At 35.4% G+C, this 17,669-nt stretch overlaps 2 protein-coding genes and 1 long non-coding RNA gene across 3 annotated transcripts in view; 1 reads left to right on the top strand and 2 right to left on the bottom strand.

Moving 5' to 3' along the window:
- LOC136803270 (uncharacterized) overlaps positions 1-17,669 on the bottom strand; it is a 225,700-nt gene that overhangs the window by 133,690 nt on the left and 74,341 nt on the right. The window lies entirely within an intron of this gene.
- LOC136803256 (uncharacterized) overlaps positions 1-17,669 on the top strand; it is a 118,274-nt gene that overhangs the window by 45,420 nt on the left and 55,185 nt on the right. The window lies entirely within an intron of this gene.
- On the bottom strand, positions 578-16,242 carry LOC136803223 (E3 ubiquitin-protein ligase PDZRN3-B-like). The gene is made up of 7 exons (XM_067059950.1): positions 15,436-16,242; positions 13,249-13,329; positions 11,045-11,140; positions 4,301-4,840; positions 3,905-4,051; positions 2,983-3,078; positions 578-2,618 (listed from the first exon to the last, which is right to left on the bottom strand). The coding sequence occupies exons 1-7, from the start codon at positions 16,114-16,116 to the stop codon at positions 1,209-1,211; spliced, it is 3,051 nt and encodes a 1,016-aa protein (XP_066916051.1). The 5' UTR covers positions 16,117-16,242; the 3' UTR covers positions 578-1,208.

The raw sequence follows: 17,669 nt of genomic DNA on the forward strand, positions 1-17,669 counted from the left end.
CATCACTTGCCTCGTATTCAAACAATTACAATGGTGATTATGTCCCTTGAGACATTAAGAGATTATTTTATGAATAGAAAGTAGTTTTGATAAAATCCACTGGGAGTTAATCACCATGGAGATAATTTTTATGAAAAGGTCTATTATCCAATTGAAAAAGTTGTTGTGATTCTTTATTGTTATCAACAGTCTAAACAAAGAAAAGATATCAATTCCCAAGTCTCAACATTAAAAACTGTTTTCTTTCAAAAAGGGCTAAGAAGAAAAGTGAATCCCTTGACACTAATATCCACTTAGGAGGGAAGTAGAAAATCGCAAAATAAAGTTAGAGAATAGACCTTTTCATAAATTGCGTCACGAACATCACTTGCCTCGTTTTGAAATTATTGCCATGGTCATGGTCCCATCAGATTTTATCAAAACTACTTTCTATTAATAAAAGAAATCATTTTTTTCTCAAGGGATATGATAACCATGGTAATTGTTTGAATACAAGGCAAGTAATGTTCGTGACGTAATTGATGAAAAGGCCTATAAGGAGGCTAAGGTACGATAACAAAAATAATGAAATTCAATATTAATTCTAATGATTTTTAATTTTTTGGTTGGAAAATAAAAATCCATCTATACAAAATGTTGTTCAAATGAAATAAACAAAAGAAATATGAATCAACCTCGAACCCAGTGTTTGTTCTATCATTATTTGATAAAAAAGACTGGGATCGAGGCTGGAGAACAAATGATTCTATACAAATGATTAACAAAATCATTATAAATAAGAACCAGCTCAAGAAATAAATTATGGACTAAAAAGTAAAGTCGCAACTTTAACAGATTGGGTATTAGCTAGAAATATCGTCAAACAGGCGATAGAATTTTCACTTTTCAAAGATAAATCTCTCAGAGAAGATAAACCGTGGATAAATTTTTTTCCTTTTTAGAAATCTTCATATAAAAAAACACCACAGAAGAAATCACAAATGAACAAAAGATTTCTCAACATAAAATCATACAAATAACTATGAGCTAAAATTTTGTATGTTTAAAAATTAAAAAATGAAAGCAGACGTGATGAATAAAATCATCAAAATTTGTTGGTTTTACTAAAATATGATACATTTTCATTTTAAAACAAAAAGGGGGTGACGATGAGAGGGAGAGAGGTAGGTACAATATAAACAGAAAATAAAAACTAAAATCATAATTTTTTAGATCGTTGTCACGTGAACAGGTCCTGAAAAAACACCGGACCGATTCCTCTGTGATAAAATTTCTTCGATTGTCACAAAATTGTCAAAGACCGGTAACGTCATTTTACGTTGAGCCATTTCAGCGATTTCTTTTTCAGTCTTATTCTCATACGTGGCTTTTAGTTCAGCTTTTTGTACCAGACGTTTCCGGCGTTCATTATGACGTGATAATTGTTTCTTACGTTGATCGCGACTCCAGTACTGTCCTTGATATACCGTAAACGCGTCGTCGTCCGTCGTAAGGCCGCAACGTTCATTATCTATCTGCTGAGCGCGGTCTTTTAAAACCTTGCTACGTGTAGAGTTCGTCGATTTTTTAATATAAATATGTTGACCGTCTTTAGATCGACGTACCCGCCATTCGGCTTCGACGTCACCGTTTTTATCTAAAGCGGCTTCCGTTGGTGCCGGAGCTCCACCGCCGCCGTTCTCTTTTTCCATGCTTTGTATGATTTTGAATTCTTCCCAAACACGTTTTTCAGTTTCGTTCCATCCTGGATGTGGGTCAATTGAAACACGTTTATGAGTCCTTGTTTTTTCGTGACGTACGGCACTTCCCGGGATACCGTACCCGTTATTCATTTGACTGTTTTTCATTGCTGATCTTAAACTCGAGACGGAACCCGACATATTGTGCCTTTGTTGCCCAACTTGTTGGTAATGTAAGGGTGTGGGTGAAAAACGAGGCGGTTGATTGGCGTAAACGGGCGCCATATTTGAAACACCATGATACGATACGGGTATGTGTGCTCCTGTATTTATCATGTATGGTGCTTGAAACAATGAAACATGTGCTGGTTGTTTAGATCTGTTAATTGACGGTGAATCCATGTACGCTTTTAGTTTTGATTGTTGTTTTTGTTCTTTGAGACGAGCTTTCATAACATCACTATTGCTTCTATGTTGAGTATCCGTAGTACCTTCTTTGGAACGTTGACTTTTGCTACTATTATTGGAGGACGAGTTACTATCGCAACGTGGTAATTTATTGAAATCAAGAGAATCATCACTCTGAGAGCCTGCTCTTTTGTCCTTTTGAGTTCCTCCTGAAAGTTTTCCCTTCATAAAGTTTTTCAAAGGGTTTTTCAATTTCGATTCTTTATTGGCGCCCGACGAAGGAGAATTCTCTAACGCTTTATGATTGGTCGATTCTCCTCCTTTGCGGATAATTTCATTGGAGTATTCGTGGATGACGGGTGGTGAAAGACACTGTGGCGGAGAATTTTTATCACTGGATTTTGAAGAGGCGGAGCTAGCGTATGTCAGTGAGGATGCTTTACTCGCTACCGATTCGTTTTCTTCGAGGATACAATCGAGCATGTCGAGATCTGTTTCTTCAGCCTCCTCGTCATACATGTCTGTGTTGTTCTGAAAATGAAAATGAATAAAGTTTAAGCGACAACGTCTATTTAATTGATTGAAGATTGAGCTTTACGAATCTATACGAAAAGCAACCTCAAGGCTAGGCTACGTCATATAGTTCTTCGTTTCGAGCGTAAAACTCCTCGACTCAGAGTAAGGCCTAAACGCCTGGAGCTGTCTATTGTGTAGACAACCTCAAGGCTAGAACGAGAGAAACTTAAAAGAGCTCACTTGAGCAATACATAAAAGAAACACAATAGTATCATTTTGTACCAGTTTGCCTAAAACAGGGCGTGTCACCCTGGATATCATTGGCCCTACCCTCTATCCTAATTCTTTCCAAGCTCTTGGAAATTATTAAAAAACTTACCTCGAAAACAGCACGAGCAACCACAAGATTGATGACGTCATTGGCTTCAAACATTTGATGAGCTTGTTCGACATTGTTGACTTGACGTTGATTGATCTGTTGAAAAGAAAGAAAGGATAATGAAAGTGAAAAGTGTTGAAATAAACGATAATCAAGTGTTAGTGAGTGTGTTTGTCAATTTGTTGAATGTGTTGAAAAGTCATTTTGGTTGAGGTGTTGATGAATGTATGTCAGATATTCAACTAAAGATGTTCGAATAAGAAAGATATGAAACTGTCAGTATTGGAAAATTAATTTCACTGTTTCTTCTATCCCTACGTATATTAGGCTTCTGCTCATCCTCTAGCGAAAAGCGAAAAGTTTCTTATAGGAAGTATATCTATAGAGGTCTGCGATTCAGACTATACGTATTTGCAGTTTTATAAATTCTTCGCAATTTTGACACTTTTTTGAAAAAGGATAATTTATAATTTTTATAGGCAAAAGTATGTAGGAAACGCAATACAGGGAAAGTGTAAACATTTTTTGATGAAGAGCTAATCCCTCATCCACTTGAGCTCAATGGCATTCCACTCAATATTTGACACGTAGTCAACATTCTACAACACCGTTTTGCGAAACATCAAAATTCTTTTAGTTGAGCGCTCATCATTAGCGAGTTTATGTATTTGCACTTTTTGAGGACGGTAAAGTGACTTGAAGCGATTCGCAAAAATCCGCAGTTCTGACCCGCAAAATTGAGGGTCCTCAGCCAGTCCATATGTATAGACAAACTAGAACCTTACCGTCTCCGTTGCTCTCCGAAAAGCACACATACATAAACTCAATATTTATTTTCCGAAGACGACTATGATTAAAAGCATTTCAAGTTTTTTCCGGCATTTTTTCTTCAAACGTTAAAGACAGTTGAATTGTTTCTTACCTGTACAATTTGATCACCAACCATAATTTTCCCACTCAAGTCGGCAGGCGAATTGTCTTCAACATCACCGACGTAAACCGACGCGTCCGTCTCGTCGTAATACAAATTGACGCCGATTTTGCCGTGATCTTTCCTCAGCACTAATTCCTGAAAAAATATCGAAAACAGTGTTTTCAAATGACCGTTTTGATTTCGAAACCGGATTTTACACACATACTTAGGAAGCATTAAGAGTGAAGAGCAATGGGTCACCAAGTTTTCAATCTGACTATGATAAAAAGGAATAACAAAATCGTCCCATCAATGTTAAAGGGATCAACAACCGTAGTTTGATACCAATTGGAATTATAGCTCAAAAATGAAAAGATATTGAGAAGCAAAGAATAAGTGACTTACCACGTATTCAAATTCGAAATCAGCTTCCCCTTCAGTCGTTTGTCCACTCATATCGAAATTCTCTTTATCTGAAACCACCAAGAAAGTACTGTGTCGTTTAGATGACGAACTTTCACTAACACTGTCTTTGAAATGCGTTAACGTTTGTTCTGTGGCCGAACTTTCGACACCCGTATTCGTCGTGTCGTCGTCCGTGTTTTCACCGTCTAACGTCGACGTCTCTTGTGAGTAGCGCGACGATTTGTTCAAAGTGTCGTACGCAGAGTCGTACTCTTTATTCTCGTTGCTTGATAAATCGGTCGGAACTATACTCATCGGATCGAACCATCCTTTCGATGATTTTTTCGGACTTTCTTCGATATCAATCGGGTGTCGAATGTATTCGGATTTTCCTTCCACCGTTTCTGTTTGCGTTGAGACGTGGTTTGGTTTCATTTTTCTGACCTGTCGTTTGATCAACATTTTGACTGGATTTCCAGCGGCACGGAAAGCGTCCACTGCCATTTCGTGTGTTGCTTGTCTTAAATCTTTGTCGTCTACCTGTAAAGATAAAATGTGAAGAGAAAAGGTTAGCTTTGTGAAATTTTGCAAACCTCAAAACAATGATTTAAATCTCAAACTAACATTTCGAAACTTGTTAAACTTGCTTAACCTTACTAGACCTTAGACCTACACTTTATTGGTAAATATGGCTAACTACGACGCGCAAGATAAAGCCATAGAAACTAGACCACAAAATCCACCATTATTATAAAAGTAACAATAAAAATGCCTAAACATACTACACAACATTACAAACTAAGCCGTTGAAACAACTAAAATAAAATCCTTGCTTTTTAAATCCAACTGAAGTCCATATAAAGAAGCAAGAGGACGAGAGCAAATAAAAACACTGTGAAAAAAAAGAACAACTATCTTATTGTCAACCAAAAGTGAATGTTTGTTCAAATATTAAAATGCGGAAACTTCAGTCAAGTTCTTGAAAAAGGACTGTATTGTATTCATACAGAGAGTCCTCTTCAAATGTTATTGATCAAACAGTCAACATTTTGTGACCGTTACTTTTTTGACTTGACACACTGATTCGTTTTGAGATTCGTTTTGTATAAGCATATTTTGAAAAAATTTCTAGAATATTATCAAAAAAAATTCCTATCGAAACTAACGCTCATGGTATCAATTCTCAATTCTTGTCCACTTAGACTTAGGTAATCTTCGAATATGCGAATTAGGCTAAATTACTCGACTTCCAAAAGAACCCTATTAGCCCCAGGGGGGGGGGTAGAATCTACCACGCTGGAGTTCTTTTTTTTATATCTCGGAGAAAGATTTTTCAAACGACTTGAAACTTTCTGACTTTTAATAAAATCTTATTAAGAGTACTTGTGCAAAATTTTAGGGTCATAGGTTGTCCAGATCAGGTTTTATGACTTTATTATGAAACATGACATAAAACCCAGCTTAAATCGCTTAAAACTCAAAATTTTAAAGTGCTGATAACTTCTAAACTATTTACTTAATCATTTTCAAATTTTGACACGTGATAGGCATTGATAATACAAATTTAAAAAATCAAAAGAAAATTTTTGAAAATGATGACGTCATCATTTATGACGTCATCAAATTTTGAAAATTTTACTCATCTTCAGCATAGATTTTAAGAAAAACTCTTCATGGAATTTGCAAAACCGGCAATTATGTTAAAGAACAGTCTTTTATCTTTCAGAATCTTCAAACAGAATTGAAATATCTTTATTGGTTCGACTGTAATAGACATTTTTGTAAACCATATATTTGGGCTTTTTTCCGACAGGTGGAAATTTTGTGATGACGTCATCAGTTTTTGAATGACGTAATCAAATTTTTCTTTCTTACTGGAAAATTGTATCATGATGGAGAACATCTGTACCAAATTTCATGGCCATAGCTCTTCTAGATCGAAAATAATCGAGGGTGGTAGATTCTACCCCCCCCCTGGGGATACAAAAGTCAAAAAAGCTTGGGGCTAATAGGGTTAAATTTAAAGTTTCTTATAAACCTCATTTTTTCATTTATCAAAACATTAAGCAAACACCGTACCAAAAATAAACCCATTTTCCTTTGACTTATCAAAAAAGGAGAATCAAGACCCAAGTTTGAAACTTTTTTGAAAGAATCATTTCAGGACGTGTTCGAGAGCTGTTCAGTAAATATCCGGCTAGAGAAAATTCTATATCAAGAACACACAACAACCTCAAGAAACATTTTTCTGGAGAGGAAGAAAAAATCCTGTTTAGTCCCGTTATTATTTGATCAGCTTTTTGACGTCAAATTGTATGTAGAGTACAACCTCGTCCCCGTGTATCCCAGGCTTTATTTACGTTACTGATTGACGCCAGAGAATACCCTGGTGTTGGCTGATGCGAGTTCCCCCTCTCAGAGGGGGAACTTCTCAAAACAATACGTCATAAAAAAATCTGACGTTACAAAGTTACACTGCAATGCAATGGTTTCAAACCCAGGAACGAATGAAATCTGACGTTTTGTTTTTGAATTACGTAATCTTGCGCGTTCGAAAACCAGCCAATGCCAGGGTATTATCTAGCGCTATCAGTAAGCATAAAAAAGCTGATAATGCGCAGGGAACGAGGTTGTGTAGAGTAAACTAATTGTCTTCCCGTTTTTAAAGATATCACTCACAGAACTCATCCTTCTAAGGTGATGTTTTCTGAAGTTTGACAGTTTCAACTTAAAAATAGTTAGATGTGAAATTCCTGAGTTTCCTTTTACAGATGCCAAAAAATTGCAAGATGGAAAGAAAACAATTTATCAAAAAATATAAACAGCAATAACATAAACATCTTGATACATAAAACAACCATAATGTGAAGCTTAACAGCAAGAAAAATATTTTTGATCCCGTTTTAAAAAGAAAACTTGAAATTTAAGTCAAATTGTTGTTAGAAGAGTAGCTGTTAATACCACTCGAGATACTTGAGATATTTTCATCAAAAAACCCCTGTAGTGGAGATAATGTTTTCGCCATATTTGGAACTACAAATTAGACAAGGCACCCTCCTCCAACGTTGGTCAATACCAACCTATCAACAAAGACACTTTGCAGGAAAACATTTCAAACCGCACATTAAAACATCTCCCTAGCGAGAAAAGAATTTAGCCCCACAATCCCTTCTAATCAACCCCCATAATGCAATTTTGCGTAAACAAACAGTCGATCTACTGGCACCAAAGGGAACGTGAATTTATTCTAAATTCGCGCAGATAACAATTGCATTTTTGTGTTTTTTCTCTCTATCTCTCCACAGAGAAAGGTATGCAGACAAGACATGCGTTAAAAATCCCAACACAAACAGTAAGACTCTTTTAAGCTTAACATATCAATATTTGTTGGAGTCTTAGCGCCCGTGCACTTGTAATGTATTCTCTATACTTCTTAAAGTGAAGGAAAAAAAATCTGGAATATTTGTTATTGTTGATCACGCAGAGTGAATTGTATTGTTGTGCATTGTAGTGTATTTAGGGGTTAAGTACAAGAACTGTATGGTACGTGCCGCTGATTAAATGTTGTTTTTACTCCAAAGAAGCATGTAGAATCACGAAACGATTGAAACGGTCGAAATTATTTGCATTGAGATAAACTCTAGCTTCCGATCTCCATTAAGAGAAAATTTCATTCATAAAACTCATGCTGAGAAAAGACGCCCCAATGCCGCGCCCGGCTGGTTCCACTCCGCCACTTAACTGCTTAATGCTACCGAAAACTTGCTCTAAAATGTTATCGCTAGTGTTGGCTGCAATGAACCTACTGAAAACCGCAGGTTCAAAAATAGAATCTTCATTCTCCTTGTTTTGATTGGCTCGATGAAAATGATGTCATTTTGATACCAAGATAGCTCAAAAAAGTAAATCGATTTTCCCATCCAAATCCACCACGCAAGTTAAGGAACCCGCCTAGAGCACTTAAGATGAGATGACGCAAATGACCTCTTGTTGACACCAACACAAAAAGTCAACTACTTCAATAAACTCATGTCCGGACTTCAATACTCTGATTCAGTCAGGATTGCGTAAAAATCAGATGGTAAGAGAAACGTTAAGATAAGGAAGTTTTGAAGTTTATCCTAACCTCATCCCCGTGTATTCCAGGCTTTATTTACTGATTGACGCCAGAGAATATAATTATCTAGCGCTATCAGTAAGCATCAAGAAGCCGAGAATGTGCAGGGGATGAGGTTGAGTTCATCCATGTTTCTTACCACTGAAACCGTTGAAACCAATAAATGTTAAGATATTTCAAAAGCGCTTAACCTAACTATGATTACATGCCTTATCATAAAAGTAGCACTTTGCCGTATTCATTTCAGACCTCTTTAAAAAACCACTTCAAAAAAAGCAAATTTGCAAAGCGAGTTTTTGAGAGGAAGAAAAAAAATGCTATAAGAGATATTTAAATTGCAACTCGATTAGCATAAGGATTACAATTGGATTAAATGCTGACTACCCTTTGTAAAAGATCAAAGCAAAATAGCTGAGCCATTTAAAGATTTAATATGCTTTAATAAGAAAAATAGAAATTGGAGGCACTTCCATGTATGTCTTGGAGGCGACTTCAAAGATTTCTTTGCTGCAAAAATGGGCTTTATTATGATCGAGCAAGGAAAATGCAAATACGAATTGACTCATAGATTGATTGAATTACTAAAACTTTTATAAAGCTGAAAACAACGAAACGATCCGTTAAAATACCATTGAATGACACAGAAAACATATTGAGATTATAAAAGTTGAGTCAAAGTTTAGCTTATATTTGAGTCATTTAAATTGGGGGCACATTCAAATTTTTAGACAAAAACAGATTAAAGGTAGAATTTGCCGCTAGTCAATAAAAGTAAGAAAAGGTTGAATAAGGTTAATGGGTAATCATGCTTGAAACATGTCTTGACCGTTTAACATTCCAAAACCGTGAAGTAACGACTTCAGATTTAGTTGGAAAGATAATCACGAGCCTAAATTTCAAAACAAAACTGATCCAGTTACTAAGCATTGATAATGGGTTTGGAATTGAATGCTGACGGAATCCCTTTAAAAAACAAAAATATCGCATAAGGGTCTGGTAACCAATTAATATGACTAAAAATAAAAAGACAAATTTCAACTCATTCCAAAATTAAAATCAACACAGCATAACGTCCAGCCAATCCCCCAAATAAAACCAAAACACTTCAACTTCTCTGGCTATCACCCTGCAGTACTACAAACCAAAGAGCAATCATCTGGTACGTAGATCTGTGACCAGACATTCAAACCATCCTTCTTTCTTTAGACAAGGAGATTCTCCAGAATCTACCATTCTAACCATGCTCCTTAAGTACACGGATCAGTAGAAATCCAGACGTACAAATCAAACAAGAAAATCTATTCTTTCTTTCCTTAGACAAGGAGATCTACCAGTGAATTTCATATAATACATACATGCCATCACATTAAAAACTCTAACCATGTTCTTCAAATACGTACTGTCTCGACTATTCATCTCAACAGTTTAAGAGAGATATGAAAAATAGTTTTCCTCGCTGAAACAGACGACAGAGGACTTATCGCTACATGTCATCAAAAAAAAATTTTAACAGTCATCACATTAACACTACTGACAAAAAGAGTTGAAACACTTCTCCTTTCATCTCCTGCGCTATTCTATCATCATATCATCATTATTATTACTGTTATTATGAAAATATGGAAAAACAATCTTCTCTCTCTATTTCTTAAAGCTATATATTTAAACCAAAATCTTAAAGAACGTGAGGTCAACAAAGCTCAAACCTATTATAAGATATGACCGACACAATTCCCTTATCTAATGATGATGATTTGCTCGAAACATTCCGACTTTTTTCTTCCGTACCGTTAACGCACAGTAACATTATTAACACTCAATAACGCACTAAATGAGCTTTTTTACAAGCCTTTTCACGTGCCGTCTTCTTCCTTGAAAATCTGACCAATGAGATTGGTCGCTTGTAAAGAAGTCCATCCAGGATCCCATAATAATTATCACGAAGAACGTTACTAGACATTTGACCTCTCTTAAGACCACATAACAACAGACGCGTATACACGAGTTACAAGTTTTTTTAAAGGTTAAACCACATCAAGGAGCCGCTATCGAAATGTTAAGTTATATACAGAAAAACAGCATTAAAGAAACGCGTAATGGTGACGTATTTAGATTCCCTTGTTTTCAACTGTTATCAAATCAACGCAACACGCGTAATGCAAAAAACGTAAATACACAAAAACAAGGGACGCAAATTCTCCCTTTATTCTATCATCTTACATTTGTGGGTTAAGCGCTAATTTTATTGCTTTATTTGGTCAAAACGTGTCCTTTATAATTTTATAGGTCGGTCTACCACAAAGCTGGGAAAAACGTAAACGTAATCGTATTGCGGTAAAAGTACGACCGTTTTTAGATGCCCGGTGATTCTAGATGAATAGATTCTAATGTCAATATGACGTATTTTGAGCGACTTTATTTCTCTGTTTGGGCTGTTGTGAATTACGTAGATTTTCTAAGGCATTGATTTTTTTATGAGCTCCCTGAATTTTAAACGGTAATTAAAACTCTCCGATTAACAAACATTCTCAAGATCTTTCATGTAGCTGCAGTCTGACTAGCTACAAGAAAATACAGTCTGTCATTTTGAATTTAAAAAAAAAGAAACTAGATAACGATTTGCTTACCTCCAAAATTTGATCATGAAGGACCAATTTTCCCGGCTGGTCTGCGGCTCCACCTTCGGCGACTCGCGACACAAAAATCCCAGCAGAACTGTTAGTCTGAAAAGTAAATTGAACAAAATTCGTCAAAATATGTAGAACCCCTCAGTGCAGTGAGTTAGAGACGCAATAAATATATGTATGCGTGATTTTGTTTTCTAGAAAAATTTTACAACAAAAACTATAATAAGGCGAAAGGTTATTGGTCGAAATCAAGATTCTTTGCAAAAAATTAAGCCGCTTTTTTATATATAAATGAACAAAAAAATCGTATGTTATAGATGTACACATAAGGGTTCAAAATAATTTTTCAACGAAAAAGTTTTGATTAAAAAAAACATGATAGATGACGTATAGTTATAATCAAACATTTAAGCGACTTCAAAAGACGATATACCGCCAACACATCGAATAACATCGAAAAAGTTCTTTTTCAAAGGTCTAATGTTGTTTAAATAAAAACGACAAATTAAAGATGGCTACCATATGGGCGCGCTCGGATAAAACAAATCATAAAACAATGTTTTTATAATTTATAGCTGCGTGGGATCAAAAGGCTATATATGTGAATCTCTATTGAGAATTAGAGGCATGGATTTAGGATATGCAAGATTGTGCACATAAGAAACCGAAAAGGTAGCACACGTAAAGGACAGCTTAACGACCTATCCCTAGTTCAGTTAGGGAAATTAGATTATTCGAATTTTTCAATAATTCGAACTAATTCAAATCATAGTTAGATAGATCGAATGAGACGAGTGTCAAAAGGCCAGCTATAGTCTTCGGTATTACCGGACAGTTTAAAAAAGCAGACACATCGCAAACTAGCGGACAAAGAGTTCTCCCCTCATCCTAACAAAGGCGGAATTATAGGAAACATATCGATCTATGACGATGGTTTAATTTAAGTGAGTTAGATCCTTCTATTACTTCATGTGTTAACTTCGTGAAGTTATTTAAAGCAGCTCTTTCTGTTCCGTTATGTTTGCGAGAACGCCTCTGTATATACAATTCAGTTATAAAATGAAAGTTTTGAAAATGGTGGTCAAATTGCGCAATCTTTTAGTTTGATAACCATCGTTGTCAAAATAAAGAAAGCAAGGAGAACTCTACAGTAGCCTACACTTTGTTTCTGTTTCACTGAGATCGACAGTTTGCAGGTCAAAAATGTTATGGATATACATACAGAGATATCAAACGACAGGTTTTTTTTTCTCATCTCTAATGTTTAGTTCGTATATGTTATAAGAAAACATACATGTCAAAATATAGAGATAGGTAAAAGCAAAATAGTTCGTCAGATTTCTATTTAAAGACTATCTATTATGTCAGGTCATCAAATTTCGGACATGCTTATAATGCATGTACGGACACAGAGTTCGGGTACAAAACCTTGTGGTTTCTTATAAAGACTCTACGCTAATGCTACACACAAGAAATCCTAATAGTATCAATCAAAACGTCTACATGTAAAAAGTAAAAATGATTTCACTTAAGTACGAAAAAATATCGATAGGGGTCACATTTAACTTAAAAAGAAAAAGGGGGCGCTCTGTAGAAGGTAGCTCTTTGTATTGATGTAAGTAAAGGAATTTCTTCGTTTAAATCGAGTAAACTTGATTTGTCTTTGATAGACCGCCGATCGATGTAAGAGATAAAACTTTGTGGCGGTCTAAGGGTTCATTACATAATCGATTTGTATCCTAATAATGACTTTTTTTAAACTGTTTGAATGTTTGCAATAAGGACCGAATGTGAACATAGAGTCAGGTATTAGATAACCTTTCGCTGATAAAAAGTTTATTTTCTTTGCCTTCTTTGAATACAGAAATAACTGCTGTGTTGCTTGCCGCGCTGTAATCAGCTGATCAAACTGTGGCCACATTACGTCACCTTGTTGATATTACCGTGTTCTAATTGGCTGAATATTTTGAAGCGCCGACAGATTGAAGACCCTTTTAGGTCCATCATAATTTAGTTGAAAGGCGAATTTTTTCCTGATTCTTTCCAAATCCTCTCAAACTTCCTTATAACAGAAGCGGAGCCGTCTTGAACTCCTCTGTACTCGACCTTTGAAAACTTGGCACACAACGTCTAACGTTATATGGACGTTGTGAACATTAGATGAACGTTGAAATAACATTGTGTAAACAAAGTCTCTTACATACCTTCGACAATCCACCAATGATGTTGAATCCCAAACTACCGTTCAATTTTTCCAAATTGATTTTCATTTCTTCTTGTTCAAACTGAAAAAAAAAGAAAAAATCTAGGTTGAAATAATGTCCATTGAACGTTTAGAACATCCACAGAACGATAGATGGGCGTTAGATAAACGTCCACATAACGTCCTAGACGTTAACCAGCAGATTTCAGCAGATTTTCCACAAGCGGGAGTCAGAAGCAGTCATCGCATTGACATCGTGTATCCATGACGATTCAATTTGAAATCAAAGTCATGATTCGAATTTTTCAGAGCAATGCTTGGTACTCCAGTCAAAATATTAAAAAAAAACTTTTATTTACGCTCGCGAAAACTCATAGTAAAATCCCTAAGCCTGGATCTAGACATCTCAGTCACGTTTGGATAGAGAAAAAAGCAACAATGAACACAAAATCACCGAAAACACACCAAGACCATTACAGTACAAAATTCTCTTTATGACTGTTTGTTTATGATATAGTAGGCAGCACAGCTAGTTCGTCGTCTGTGCCTTATTACACACATTCATAAATCAGTGATGGACTCAAGAACTGAAATCCCATTAACGAAACAACAGCGAGGCTCACTATGATGACGTCATCATTATTATGGATAGAATTAAATTCGGATTTAAAGCAAATGAAAAGAAAGCGATCGAAGCGGAGAAGCGGAGTTTAACATACAGAGATGATAATCTATATTAGAAAAGAGGGTTTGCGAACAGAGGATTTCACTTGAGAGAGATCTTGAGTGTTAGGAAAAAAAGAGTCTTTGATTTTGTCTATACAACAGCGCATTTAACTTAAGAAAGGGTCGCCCTTCATCAGAAAAAAACACAACTTCCTTGTCTATAGTTCTATCGCAGCAAGACAGCGATTTCTCCTTTTCTATGAATGAACGCTTCGCATTATCTCCATACTATGAGCTCTTAATGTAGCATAAAAGAGAGCTTCCGCTAGACTAGCTACATGTCGTTACCACTCAATTATCATTTTTCTTACTTTTGGTAAACTTTTACGATATTTTTTTCTCAGACAAAGAGAAGTAAAAAAATCCCATTCACGAATCATAATTTATCAAAAAAAAGAAAAAGGAGAAAGAAAAAATATCGAGTTTGTAATAAACTTATTGGTGTACTAATCCGTTCAGGAAAAATATGTTATTACGAAAGAAAACCCGATTTTCGATTTTTTTTCACTAAATTTGTAAATTATTTTGTGCAAAACTAACTAAAAGGATTATTACGTCGATAAGGAAATTAAAATAAGACCGATTATCTATATTTTTCTTTCACGGGTTTCTTCTGTGCTACACGTTTTTTTTTTTATAAGAACACCTAAAATTTGGCTGAGCCTGGATGTGCTTATTTTTTTAGCAATTTTCAGCCTAAAATGTTCTTAAATGCGTTCTTAATTTTTCAGACTTTAAATCGACAATATGATACAAAATAAAGAGCACTTAAATTTGGCAAAATTTGGACAATATTTGACTCTCGATTTTTGAAGATCCACCCCTAAATTCGGTTAAAACTGCTTAAAAAGATGAAAAATTTGTAGTTTCTTGTCATTTTTTTCCAAACTGAGGCTGGGCATGTTCTTAAGATGTTCTTAATTTTTCGACGAATTTCAGCCTATATGTTCTTATAAACTAGGTTCTAATAAAAAAAAAAACGTGTATATTCCACGCGCAACGAGTACCGAAAGAGAAGAAAAAGAGATTCTATCGTTAGATAAAACTCGTTCCCTTTGGCAGATTGGAAAGTTTGTTTGGATTACCCTGGACGAAAACGTGTCATTCTTAATTTGCGTTTAGTGATATGAATTCATTTTTAAACGTTTCCTCATCCGAGATCAAAGAAAAAATAACCGCGTAAGTTTGTGGTGATTGTAGCTCGTTTAAAATGTGTTCAATTTCCCATCGATTATTATAAGAATTATGTAACGGACAAAGCCCATAAGTGATTGATTGACAGATATTCAATCAAGCGATGTTCTAAATGTACCGCTATTGAGTATTACGCATGATTCAATGTCGGTGCATGATTCAGATTCGAGATCAGTCATGATCCTGATCTTTGCAGACATGCCTGGTAAATTTGAACCCTCTAACTGATTTGATAAAATCAAGAATACGAAGAAGAAAGAAATCTTACCTGGCCACTTTGCACGCCCATTTCTCCTTGGAAGTGTGCGACGCGTGTTCTCAGCTCCCTGATTTCTTTGTTGAACCGCAGGGTCTCGATATAATACTGGCTTTCCATTTCTGTCCGTTCTTCAAGAAAACGTTTCTCGCATGTACTTAGCTTGTAAACAAGTCTCTGATTCTCGTGCTCTAAGTTCGTTAACAATGCTTTCTGCTGTTTGACTTGTGCAGCAAGCTCTTTGACACAATCATGAGAATTGATTGAGCAATTGAGCGTAGTTTTACAGGTTGGACATTTCTCGTTTTCATTGGTCGAAGCGTCGCCATTATTGTTGTTATTGTTCTTAGAGTTTTGTTGGAAAACGCATACTTCTTCATGTAAGCTCTCAAACCCATACTTGTAAACCACATCGCAACCGTCCGACTTGTGTTTGCAATTAACGTTCATGTTTTGTATCAAGTTCCACAGTAAAGTTGATTTCCGGTACGAATCTTCAAATAATGCTATTCCGCAATACGGGCAAGTGAATTCTTCCGGGTCATGTTTTTCTCGCCATTCTTCTAAACAACCCAAACAAAAATAATGACCACATTCTACAATTTCGACGGGACATTCCAATACAGAACAACATAAAAAACAATGCGCGTCTTGTGGGATGCCGTATGCAAAGCGGTCTGAATCGATACCCATTTTTTAAAAATGTTCTTTCTTGAAGGATAACAGTAAACTTCCTCAATCAATAATCAATACATACATATAATTCTTGATTTTCTCAATTTTTTTTCCACAATCGTATTTTTCTCTTTAGTTTTCACTATAAAAAAATCGATGAAGCAAAGATGAAAAAAAAATAACATTAGAAACAAAAAACGCGTAAACTTTTTTCTCGATCGTTGCTATAAAAAAAAAAGTTTTGAAGTAAAACCATGAGAGCAGAAAGTATAACAAACTAACTTTTTCTTAAGAAAAATGATGTGGGTGGGTGACCCTACAATGGTTATAGCAGAAAAGAAAAACAGTAAATTTTCAAACAAAAAGTTTCTCACTTTGTGTTAACCCTCAATAGCTTTAGCCTGTCCTCTTCTTATGTTTATAAAGAAAAGTAGTGTTTCCCATCGAAATTTTGTTAACAAGCTTCCTTGTTTTATGTCAAAACAACTGAAACATCAATTCTCCTCAAAAAGCAGAGAATAGAGAAACACGAGATTATACTCGAGGAGCTCTCGAGGGTAGATTTTTTTTAAAGTGTTTGTAGAAAATTTCATCAAATTTAATTTAGTTAAACTTAATTTGAATAAGTTCATTAAAAAAAGGTTTTCTGTCAAGTCCTCTATAATTCCAATGGATTATAATTTACCAAAACTTTGAACACCTGGATCTAGATTATTTGAAAGCTGGGAATCCATGGCTGACTTTTTTAGACCCCAGTCTTAAAATATCTCCCCATTAAGCAAGCTTATCCAGTGACGCAATTGCCCTGTTTTCCTTTTAAACAGAAGAGTTTACTTCAAGATAAATTTAAGCTTATTTGAATAATAAAACATTGGCTTGATTTGATAAGAGCTACTCCAGCCAACTTCGACTAAAGTCTGCTTGTTTCTGAGCGGAAAATTTTTCAGCATGTAAAGTATATACCTCGAAAATGCATAAAAAGTAAACTACGAGCAAAAGACCAGTCCTTCTGACTAGCCACAAGCTGAAAGAGAAATATCTTACTTAATGTTTCAGAAGCTTTAGTTTTTGTCGAATGAAAAAAGGTCGAGAGAAACACAGAATAGAAGATGGTGTTTAATAGGTTGAACAACAGCACAAAAAGACGAACACGAAAAAAGGTGTCGAGATGCAAATATAACTGAAGAAGAACCATCAATGAAAAAGCTAATTCTTTTTTCCAAATATTTTATCTCATCGTCATCTATGTATTCAAACACAAATTTCTTGGATTTACTAACGTAGAATAGTAACCAGTCTACCAGGAAAAGTAATTACCAGAACACCTGTCTATCTTGCGAGACAGATGTCTAGAAGCACCTTTTTACTCTTTAAACATACTGTATTCACTCATACGAAACCCACAACGTTAGAACAACGTCAATCAAACATTCATTACATACGTAGAACGTTAAATGAACGTTTTAAAAATGACTGAAGGGTAGAAGGTGTTTATACAGGGAGTCGATAACTATTTTCCTCAGTAAAAGATTATCCCAGACAGAAGATAAGAGATACTGTAGACCATAGTA

The sequence above is a fragment of the Clytia hemisphaerica genome, unplaced genomic scaffold (assembly GCF_902728285.1).
Source record: "Clytia hemisphaerica strain Z4C2 unplaced genomic scaffold, Clytia hemisphaerica genome assembly, whole genome shotgun sequence".
NCBI lineage: Eukaryota > Metazoa > Cnidaria > Hydrozoa > Leptothecata > Clytiidae > Clytia > Clytia hemisphaerica.

Coding starts and splice junctions, on each gene's coding strand:
- LOC136803223 (XM_067059950.1), bottom strand. CDS start 16,116: ATGGGTATCGATTCAGACCGCTTTGCATACGGCATCCCACAAGACGCG. Junction 13,330..15,435: donor TGGGCGTGCAAAGTGGCCAG/GTAAGATTTCTT, acceptor TTTTTTTTTCAG/TTTGAACAAGAAGAAATGAA. Junction 11,141..13,248: donor TCATTGGTGGATTGTCGAAG/GTATGTAAGAGA, acceptor TTTACTTTTCAG/ACTAACAGTTCTGCTGGGAT.